The following is a 10995-nucleotide window of genomic DNA, read 5'->3' as shown; positions in this document are numbered from 1 at the left end:
GGCTTTAAATTGAATGCATAAGAATTACCACTAGATGGCCCCACTTTCACTAGTTCTAGCAAGGCATAATAGAAAAATAATTCCATATAATAATATAATAATAATTAATAATATTTAATATAATTAGCATAATTAACTCAATCAGAAGTTAAACACAATCAACATCCATATTTATGTCGCACCACCAGTCAGAAGAAACCCAGTATTTATCCAAAAGAACCACTAATAAGTTCGGGCTTATGATTTAAACAATACAGAAAGTGGTGAAACAAGAGGAAGAATACCAATAGCAAGTACTCTACTACAAGAGGAAAAGGTAGATTTAGAACAAATTTTGAACTTTTGTTATTTTGGTAGGCTACTATATGGAAAGTGAAAAGAATATTATGACAGAAAGAAATCTTTAAAACTTCTCCAGTCAATGGAGGTGGCTTGTGAGAAAATGACTTTGGAGGAGCAGTGGCGCATAAAATGGGGTAAGTTACACACTGTCTGACAGATAGACAGACGCTCTCGCATTAGTGCGTGTGCGCAGGCTGCACGCGGTCACGCAAATGTGAAGGTTCGCGCGGAATGCGTCTTGGCGACTTGAGCTGGAGCTCGTGAAAGGCGCTCTGAGCGCGAGACCCTCTGGTCTGCAAGCCCTTTTTTCATGGTTTTTAACGGCATTTGTGAAGGGAAAATATACTCTTTTAGCTGGGTCAACTGCATTCCCGAAGACTAAAACATTATACTTGGCTAATAAACATTAAATATTTCCAAAGAAAATGTCCAGACCAAAGGTCTCGGAGCGGCAGGGGAGCGATGACTCGGACACGGACCTGCTCCTCGCGACGCTCTCACCGGAGGAAGTGAAGGAGCTCGAGCGGGAGATCGTTTTTATCGATCCCGACCCGACCGTACCGGTGGGACTCCGCCAGCGGAATCAGACGGAGAAACTACCGTCCAGAGGATATAACAGAGAGGCTATGCTGGACTACTGCGAGCGGGAGACCAAGAAACTGATCCGGAGAGAGTTGAGCGTAGAGGTGATGCGTATAACAACAACAACAAACAACAACAGCTATTATTATTATTATTAATAGTAGTAACTGTTAGTAGGCTATGTAAAATCATTTTCTTTTATTATTATTTGTAATAATATAGCCAACGCTTAAACATATATATATATATATATTATTATTTTTTGTCCATCAACAAAACTCTTAAATCTTTAAAACACTTAAAAAGTATTTTCAAGACTGAGTTATTTCAAACTAAATCCAAAATTCCAAAATACACTGACACATTGATGCATTTTTCCTATGGGAATAGTTTGTTCTCAGTGGCCAAGTTTAGAGACTTGAAGAATGGAGAGCTGACCTGTGTTCATCTGTCATTCGGTCTTTTACAGTTTAAGATCTCATCATAGTGTGACATTTTTGTAGATCTGTGGACACAGTGAATGGCTGATTTAGCACTGAGATCCATGTTAATCAGTCCGGCCTACGTGCCTGACATGCTGTCATGGTTTCACATGTCAACACCCGTTTTGCTGCACACCCGGGACCCTAATGGCCTATAATGTTGCCATCATCTGGTGGTGATGGACTTTTTCTTTTCTTTGGAGTATTTGCCTGTGGTGCACATTTACAAAACACTTTGTACATCCAAGTGTGAGTCAAAGCTCTTTATCAACAACAAATTTCCAAAACACTTCTGACAAGAAGTTATTTTAGTATAACAGTATAAACTTCTCTTGGGTAAAAATCCTGAGGCATTTCATTTTTCATTACAGCCAAATGTCTATAAACATTTTGTATCATGGTTTAGTTAATTGTTGTCTGGTATAAACACAGGATTCTCTCTCCTTTCTGTGGTTCTGGGGGATAATCATTTGTAGTTGGCACTCCATATAAACTATGCAGAACTAACCTTTGAGTTCAGAGTTGCTGCATTCATTCACTTTTAGGTTCACCTCAACATGGTTTTCTGAGAGGAGGCTGTACAATTTGTCTTCAGTAAAAGAAACAGAAAAGAACAGATGGTCTGGTTCTTCTGGGATGGTGTTCCTTATGTTTTTGGAGAGTGCTAGTTGTGTTTTAAACAGGTGCTAATGAAGCACTAGTAATGTGAGATGCTCTCAAGGGGCCACAAACTACTTTTTAACTCTATTGAGACACTGAAGTGTTTGTTTGAAACATGTTCAGCAGGCAACAGAACACACAGGAACCTCACAAGTTACGAAGTAACATTGTGCTCTTTATAATCAGTGATTCCCCATTTAGGCTATAGCTTATTTTTGATCAATTCTGACTTTGAAAAATCATCTTTCTGATTTATTGATATTCTTTTGTGAAGTCTGTTCAGGTGCGTCATTGTGTTGGCAGTGTGAATTTGCTAACTGAACAGTCACTTCCAGTGTATTCAGTAAAACAGCTGTGAGAATGAAATTTATGTTAAGGTTATTTTACAGTAGTCAGTAGTTAAGAGTGATGCACTTCAACGATTTGTGAATGTGTTTACTTGAAGCTTGGCCACAGTGAGGCTTTGGAATAGTCAAGGAAAGGCATTCCAGACCTGAATGTTCCTCCCTTTGCTGCCTTATAAGGGCACATCTGAGAGTTTTAAGACTTCTTCAAACAATGGCACACAAATCTACACAGTATGTTCATTCCCTTTTAATGACCACTAAAAATAACTCACTCAGTCGAGTCTTGCTGGGTCCAGAGCCATTGGCTGTAATTATTCTAGAGATGTGTCCTTTGTTTGATGCCCCCATGTATTATGATAATGTTGATATTTATCTATAATTACACTGAAATGAAAGCAAATGGGAACTAATAGAATGTGAATACGGTGATTAAGATGTCAAAAGTCAGATCACGATTAGCCAAAATCAGAAATGCCAACTTCCAAAAGACAAACAGCTTCTCAGATTTAATGTGCTGTGACTAATTTCTTTTGTGTTTACTGTTGAAGGGAGAGGCAAAAGGGGATGGCAGAAGGAGAGATCGACCTTGCCGGATGAGGAGCAGAGAGTTTTCCAGGTCGCAGAGCGGTGATCCTCCCGACACAGAGAGCAGAAATGCAGAGAGTGAAAAAGATAAGGAGCGAGTGAGAAAAATGGAGGATGACTTTAAGGGTTTACCTGATAAAAATAAAATGGAGGAAGACAAGAGAGAAGCAGAGAAGACAGGTAATAAGACAGAAAGTGGAAAAGAACTTTCTAGGAAAGAAAGAGGAAGCAGCAAAACTCTAGACCTCATATCCAAACTGCAAGAGAAAAAAGAGGATAAGAAAGAAAGAGGGAGGAAGGAGGAGAAAAGAGCGTGTGAAAACTCCAAAATACGAGGGTTTGTCTCCAAACTGCAGGGGGATAAAGATGCCGAAGGCCTAAAAGTAAAAGACAATAAAGCATATGTCAAGAACCAAGACGAAAGCAGAACTAAAACCATAGAGGAACCCAAGAACAACAGAGCAGTAGGAAGATTAAACCTAAAAGGTGGAGAAACAGAGGAGAGGAAAAGCAGCATTAAAAATGTAGAAGAGACAAGCAGAAGAAAGGCGAGAGAAGAGGTGGATGAGAAAAGTCCCTCACAGAGAGATACAACCAGAGCACAGAAAGAGAAAGAACAAGTAAAACAGTCAGAAAACAAAGAGGTTAAGATATCTACCAATTCCACCTGTAACAGCTCGGGGAACTGTCATGGTGCTGATGACCGTTCTGTTACTACTGAGGAAGATGAGTCTGTTAGCGAAGATATTGACAGTGATACTGGCTCCAGCATGTTTGACGACCTTCTAGAGCAGGTTCGCAGCGACGACCCTGAACTAACAGAGGTCAATGTTAATAATTCAGATGCCATTAAGACAGACACTCTGATACAGTTTGCCGAGGGTCTTTGCAGCAACACTCACGTCAAAACCTTCTGCCTCGCAAACACGAGAGCGGATGATCATGTTGCGTTCGCCATCGCTGGAACCCTGCGAAATAACTCAACCCTGACCGGAATCAACCTCGACTCGAACCATTTGACAGGCAAAGGCATCCTGGCCATCATCAACTCTCTTCAGCACAACAGCACGCTCATGGAGCTGAGGTTTCATAACCAGAGACACATCTGCGGAGGGAAGACTGAGATGGAGATGGCCAAAGTCTTACGTGACAACTCTTCTCTGATGAAGTTGGGATATCATTTCGAGCTGGCCGGGCCCAGGATGACCATGACAAACATCTTGAGCCGAAACATGGACAGGAAGCGGCAGCAAAGAATAGAAGCGCAAAAACTCGCCAGACTGGAGACCGACTCTACTCACAAAATCCCACGTGAAGATAAGAGCTCAGCTGAAACAAATAAGCGGACACAGTCCATTTACACTCAGAAGAAAGACTCTAAATTTGTTGCCATTTCAAAATTCACCTCTGCTCAGGAAACTCCTAAAGCTCCGCCCACAACGCCACCGTCTAAACCCCTCCCCTCTGAGGTTACAGGAAAGAAAAAAGGAGCAACAGGAAGTAGACAAGCTCCTCCTCCTCCTCCACCACCACCCAGTCCAGCGTTAGATGTCCAGGCCCTGAGGAGGTCACTGACCCCAATCTCTCTGAGGAAACCAGACAGCAGTGCTGTTGTCCGACAGACGGACAGGAGCTCCAGAGATCAGCTCCTGGACTCTATCAGAAACTGCAGCATGAACGCTCTCAAAAAGGCAAGTGAAACGGACATCACATGTCATAGATGTTACTACACAAGCAAGAACATGAGTGTACATTTAAATATCACCCTTTTAATAAGAAAAATGTGAAGGCTTCATTCTACATTCTACACATACTCTTTGAGTACATCATTTGAAAAAGTGATTACATCACCTCCGTTAAAAAAGTAAGTTATATTTCCATTGTGACACAAATTTTTCAGCCATGATGTCATATGACATATCAACACAGGTAAATGATGCATATATGAAATTGCCTACTTAATCATTGCAACTTTGGCCCCGCCCACTGGCGTGTTAGTGAAATGATGAGGAGAGAAGAGCAGGATCACTTGACAAAAAACAACAATACATTCCAAAGGATCCTCATGCTAGGAATGTGGTTATTTATTTTCAACAATGTGAATGTCTCAGTTGAGCATTCTTCATTTGTATTTGATACATTTCACTGTGTATTCTTTGGTAAATCAGTCGCAATTTCGAACCAGGATTAAAAAATGTCATGATATGGACTCGACAGTAATGCGACAACATGTAAGTAACTGTTCATTCTAATGCCTGATCTGTGACCAGTGATTTCTGATATGTAACGATTCATGCACAGTCAGATGTTCTTTGTCTATGTGTCAGTAAATCAAACCAGTGACTAAACGGTCAACTTCACATTGTTTCTCCTAGTAGGATGAAAATAATCTGTTATTTAAACTGTGATTAAATAAATTATATTTAGAAAGCGATCAAAAACGCTCCCTTTACTGGAGCTATCAACCAAAGAGCGTGAGTTTGTCAGTGACTGAGTTCTGGAACGGACATCACATGTCATAGATGTTACTACACAAGCAAGAACAGTTGCTAGATGTTACTACACAAGCAAGAACCAAAACTCCCATTATAACAAAGTCCCTTTTATCTATAGTCTTTGGTTTTAATCAACAAATCTCTTATTTACATTGTGTTCGCACTGTTAGTTATGATGAAAGCATTCGTTAGTGTGCAGAAATCAATGACGAGATCACTGCATTCATGCGCTCAACATGTCTGTGATAGGCCACAATGCTCATCACTGCAACCTTTCATGCCACGATCTAAATATAATGCTATAGATTAGTTAATCTTGAGAGCTATAATAGTAAAAACGTGCTAAAAGTTTTCGAGAGAGTTCTACATGTAATACTAGCTATTTCATATGCAAATATGTCAGCCAATCACAGCAGTGGGCGTTTACACTGAAGTCTCACAGTAGACATGCCCCTTCAAACAGCATTGATGATTGATGATTTTCATAAATTATGAAAAAAAATCATACCAACATTTGAAGTGCACCCCATTATAAAACAATGCAGTTCAGTTTTTATCAAAAGAGAAGTTACATTTTAATATCTTATTATAAATGCTTAATCTTCTTTTTAATCTGCCTTTCAGGTTGAGATCCCTAATCGGTTGAGATAGCATCTGTCCAGGGTATGTGCTTCTACCAGATTCCCTTGCAGTCCTCCAGTGCCCCATCTTCATCTGTGGAGTCACTGAATCATCAAGATGAGATTCCACCTTAACTGGTTTAGACACTCTGAAATACAGCCGATTGGGATTATCTGAAATCTAAACATCTGAGGTGGGACACTTGAGTGAGATTTTCCCCTGGACTGACAGTTAAACAGTCAACATACTAGAGAGGAGGAAAGGGAAGTTATTTTAATTAAAGATTACGAGGGCACATGAAAAAAATAAAATAATGATGTGCACGGATACATCATGTATAATAAATACTGCAATATTGAATTTAAAAAACACAAGAATTGTCGATTTTGATTTACGGTTGACTTTAAATTCTACAGTACATGGTAACTATAAACTACTATATTGATTACATATGTGATATTGTGTTTATTTTCATAAGCAGATCTGTTTATGGTCATGTACTGTATATATTTAATTCATCATAGTTTCATTACAAATGCTATTCTTCAAGTTGTTTATCAAACAATCCTCCATTTCTACCAATGAAAGTAGTGCAGGGCATATGCATTGTGGTCAAATGATTAAGATATTAAGGTGAAAGTTCATCCCATGCTTTCTGCAGCATATTTTTTTATCAATTAAATGCTTTATCAGGGTATTTAAATACATTAATGAATGATAGTTTATAAGGAGGGAAAATAGAACAAATTGAACAGCTTCTTTTCACATCTGCAAACAATATCATCCATTTATCAATGAGCAGAATTTCTTATTTGTCCCTTATAAATCAAGATGAAAACAACCACAACTGTTTTTAATTGTGATAAATACTGTAAATATCGCTTTAGAAGTATTGAATTAGCAATATTACTTACCTGAGATCTCTGTATATGTAGTCCTAACCAATGTGGATTTAGCCGTTTGAATTTTATGATTTTGTACTTTATTTTTATGATTTTTTTTTTTTTTTTGCTGGATAACAGATTGGTGAATAAACCTCCACAAATGGTTCCTGGTATTGATCAAGTTTGGTTTGGTGCTCACTGCCGAGCCAAATGGGTCAGATGGGTGGAGCTTGACCTAATTACATGTATGGATGTAGGATTAGGGTGTGGCTGGACCTTTAAGCTCCACCCCTTACATACATTGGCTCTGTAGTTACTCTCTTTTATTCATGAGAGAACAGGAGGTCAGAGTGTGAAAACTGCCAACATGAACTCAGATCATCACATTATCTTATTTTGGTTGTTCTATGTACAATGAATATGCAATTAAAGCTTGAAGTTTAACTTTATTTTGTGGATAAAGAAGACATCTAACTTGTCTGTAGCAGGCTACTACAGTATCATTTAATATAACCGGTACAGTTCATGGATCCCACCTACAGGTGGCAAAAGAGACAAGGTACCATAGTGCAGAACAGACAGAAGATGAAATGTAGACTAACATTTTTCAAAGTAGTTCATTCCTTTGTAGGAGAAAATATTAAAGACATGATATATATTGTGGATGTTGTAGTGCAAAAAATTAGCTCAAAAGAGTATGTATAGTTTATAGCAGAATAATTAATTGACTCATAATGAGAGGAAGCAGAAAAAAGAAGTAATATTAATAGCTGAAAGACTGGCTCTCTTGTCCTCTGGCTTTTTTTTTTTTTTTTTGCCTTTCACAGTCTTGTTAACATCACTAAACTTGTATAATCATATTTGCTCTTGCCGAAAATTTAGCCGGATTTACCTCATATTGTGACATAATCTCAATAACCACAATCTCCCTCATTGGACTCCTTCTGTACATGCGAGCAGGCATGTGTCTATGCTTATGCATAAATCTGGCCCAGGTCCTACTGTTAAACTGTCATTGGTTTTTTTTTTTTTTTAGGTCTCTCTCTCTCTCTCTCTCTCTCTCTCTCTCTCTTTCTCTCTCTCTCTCTCTCTCTCTCTCTGAGTGAGAGACAGGAAGCAGACTATAATGTGTTATGTTGTTATTATAAAGATCATGTCTTTCTTGAAGAGGATGATAAGCTAAGGAGAATGAAAACCCATCTAAAGATTCTGTCTCTTTTCGTAGGTAAATACTTTTTTCCTGCTTGATGTATAATCATTAATCTTGTATTAGTCGTGTGCATGTTAAAAGAGGAAATACATGAATTTAGTGACCTTTTAAGTAAAATATACCAACGATCCGAAATTTGACTAAGGTGTTTTACAAACAAAAGTTCTGTAGTAAATCCACATTTCATTGATAGTTACATTATTCCAGGGTTAAATGATCTTGCCTGAATTGATAATTCAGAATGATTTCAAGATGGTTTCATTTTTAGAGATGCTTACATTGACATCTGATTGCAGGCTATCAATGTAGATATAAATGTGAGTATTTAAAGTTAAATTGAACTGGTTCAGCTGTAGTTGTCTGATGACCCTCTGTATATTTTTGGAAAAACGGACTGTGTAAAAACGTTTCAGTTTAACAAATAAACTGACGTGATGAAGTTTTCTCTAGTTTTGACCAGCGTTCTGATGAAGTCTGGAGATGTTTTTGAGGGAACAGTGGGTGAAAAGGTGGAGATCACATGTCCATATTCAGATGGTTACACATATTCACCCAAGTACCTTTGCCGTGATCCCTGTGGTGGATCACAGCATGTTTTGATTAAAAGTGAAAAGACTGATCAGGTCGTCTCTGATGGAAGATACTCTTTGATTAATTCTGCGAATACAAAGTTCTTCACTGTAACCATCAAAGATCTCAGACTCAAAGACTCCGGTGTTTATTACTGTGGAGTTGACAAATGGTTCAAAGACAAATTGAAGAAAGTTCATCTGGCTGTCCATCAAGGTGGGTTTTTATGCAAAGAGTTTGTGAATATATACATTTGTCTTCCTATTGAAATAATTTCACATAGCTTTACAAAATGTTTATTAAATTCCTCTTTTTTTTTGTCTGTTTTATTTTCAGCAGCTCCTGTGAACACCTCTGAAAAGACAATTACTACTACATCTACATGGACAACAACAACACTCACCTCTGCAGTAGTTACATCCAGTCTGCAAACTAATGATACATTTGACAAAAGTAGTTTGATTATTTATAATTTAAGAAAAACATACTGTCTGTTTGGGCCTGCTTTTGAAAAACATTTATATTTAAAATTAAATTTAGTATTTTACACCTTCACCTTCAATGTTCTTCAAAGGAGAGATTCTGCCTCTTTTTTAATAAATCTGTGATTCTCTCTTTTTTGTCTCTCTCTCAGATAACTCTACTTCTTATGAGCAGTTATCACCAACAGTCCAGTCAAAGGCAGAATCGTTTTGTATGAATTTCTTTGTGTAACATTGTGTTCATACCAGATTTTTTAATAATGACTGTCCTCAAACAGTTAGCTTGATAAGCCTAACATGCTGCAGCAAACTTAATAATAACATTTTGTCTTTCTCTTTGTATTTCAGTCAGCGTGACTGCGGTGTGTGCAGGTGTTCTGGTGCTGCTGGTGTTTGGGGTTCTTGTGGCTTCAGTGTTTCTCTGTAAAAGATCACAATCAACATCCAGATGTAAGACCACACACACATAAAGACTTGATCTGATTCAAATGCCCAAAAGTGATAAAAAAAGTAAAAATCATATAGGCATAGAGAACTGGTGTGACTGCTGGGTATTTAGTAATGCTATGGTAATGTATTTTGTTTAGATCACTAATGCACTTTAAATCACTTTGAATGGGCTCAACACCATCATATTTCTTTTAGGTTTGAACAGTGCTGTTCCTGAAAATTCTGTTCAAGATTCACCAGATCTCAACCAGGTATGGGAACATCTGCTCTTACACAATTGTATCCTAAAGCACCAATATCTGATTACAAACCATATTAACCCAACAAAATACAATCGATCAACATTGTATACATTTAAATTAGTTAAACAAGATTATGCTAAACATGTTGAATGTTCACAATTATTTTTATTTTGTATGTGTTCCCCTATATCTCTTAGACTGTAGATGATGTCCATCACATCTACGATGAAATGGTGTCCGAGAACAGCCTGGCTGGTCCAGCTAGAGATGCCAATTTGTCTGTAATATATTCCACTGTGCAGTATTGTGGTCCTGCACCTCAGGATGATGTGAACGATTTTTATTCACTCATCACACACCACTGAGGATAAATAATTAGATCAATCTCATTCTCTCTAAAAAAAAAACTCATTTTTGAAACCCTGTTGATGTGAAATGATACATGTGGTCAACTTGCTAAACAGACATGTCTGCCTGCAAACATCCTGCTGTGGACATGTGCGTCAGTTTATGACATTGAACTGAGCTGCTGTGTTATAATTATAGTGTGCATTTCCTGTGTAAATAATAGCATTAGCTTCTGTCATGTAAATGCAAAGTTGCATTAAAAAAACACATATTGGTTTTGCTTGTCTATTTGTTTAGTAGTCTGCCTGACTTAGTTGATGAGGGAATCAAATTTTATGACCAATTATGAAATCGACAGTGAATTAATTTTTTTTCTCACCTCTGTGTCTTTGTGTCTTCTTGTGACTTTTTAGACCGACGGTGTGTATTAGTATTGTGAGACTTTATTTTGCCCAAGTGTCTCTTATATTAAAGCTTGTTTATTCTATATCTGTCTCTTTTTTTTCTGAGAATAACAAGTCAAACACAGAGCCACAGAATATAAAATAGCTAAAAGAATGGCTTTATGCAAAATCACAGTCAAGATCTGTGTGATAAAACCTTGTATGCCATTTGTGGCTTTGACACAGAGAGGTTGTTAAATTAAGCACAAAGGGGTGAGTAATACAACTTAAAGGTAAATGTGATCTACTGAT

The 10995-nt window shown here is 37.7% G+C and overlaps 2 protein-coding genes across 6 annotated transcripts; both read left to right on the top strand.

Moving 5' to 3' along the window:
- Positions 1-321: 321 nt before the first annotated feature.
- Positions 322-7163, top strand: lmod1a (leiomodin 1a (smooth muscle)). Its single transcript, XM_082188365.1, has 3 exons — positions 322-1028; positions 2962-4689; positions 6118-7163. Exons 1-3 carry the CDS (start codon positions 768-770, stop codon positions 6142-6144), a joined length of 2016 nt encoding a protein of 671 aa, XP_082044491.1. The 5' UTR covers positions 322-767; the 3' UTR covers positions 6145-7163.
- A 424-nt stretch (positions 7164-7587) lies between these two features.
- LOC309512679 (CMRF35-like molecule 8) lies at positions 7588-10787 on the top strand. 5 transcript variants are annotated; one of them, XM_082188391.1, is made up of 7 exons: positions 7588-8223; positions 8659-8994; positions 9118-9231; positions 9413-9472; positions 9609-9710; positions 9906-9961; positions 10150-10787. In XM_082188391.1, exons 1-7 carry the CDS (start codon positions 8187-8189, stop codon positions 10315-10317), a joined length of 873 nt encoding a protein of 290 aa, XP_082044517.1. In that variant the 5' UTR covers positions 7588-8186; the 3' UTR covers positions 10318-10787. The 5 variants fall into 5 exon arrangements, with proteins under 5 accessions (XP_082044517.1, XP_082044518.1, XP_082044516.1 ...); XM_082188392.1 differs by having other exon boundaries at positions 9115-9201; XM_082188390.1 differs by having other exon boundaries at positions 9115-9231.
- Positions 10788-10995: the final 208 nt, after the last annotated feature.

This window comes from Leuciscus leuciscus (assembly GCF_965113295.1).
Source record: "Leuciscus leuciscus genome assembly, chromosome: 13".
NCBI lineage: Eukaryota > Metazoa > Chordata > Actinopteri > Cypriniformes > Leuciscidae > Leuciscus > Leuciscus leuciscus.
The sequence above is the reverse complement of the archived record's forward strand: the minus strand, read 5'-3'. Positions and strand labels throughout refer to the sequence as shown.

What these genes read in the sequence shown, in the direction of transcription:
- lmod1a (XM_082188365.1), top strand. Translation starts at nt 768, where the DNA reads ATGTCCAGACCAAAGGTCTCGGAGCGGCAGGGGAGCGATGACTCGGAC. An exon ending in GGAGAGAGTTGAGCGTAGAG is followed by an intron (nt 1,029 to 2,961) that starts GTGATGCGTATA and finishes TTACTGTTGAAG; the next exon opens with GGAGAGGCAAAAGGGGATGG. An exon ending in GCATGAACGCTCTCAAAAAG is followed by an intron (nt 4,690 to 6,117) that starts GCAAGTGAAACG and finishes TCTGCCTTTCAG; the next exon opens with GTTGAGATCCCTAATCGGTT.
- LOC309512679 (XM_082188390.1), top strand. Translation starts at nt 8,187, where the DNA reads ATGAAAACCCATCTAAAGATTCTGTCTCTTTTCGTAG. An exon ending in TCATCTGGCTGTCCATCAAG is followed by an intron (nt 8,995 to 9,114) that starts GTGGGTTTTTAT and finishes TTTTATTTTCAG; the next exon opens with CAGCTCCTGTGAACACCTCT. An exon ending in GTCAAAGGCAGAATCGTTTT is followed by an intron (nt 9,473 to 9,608) that starts GTATGAATTTCT and finishes TTTGTATTTCAG; the next exon opens with TCAGCGTGACTGCGGTGTGT.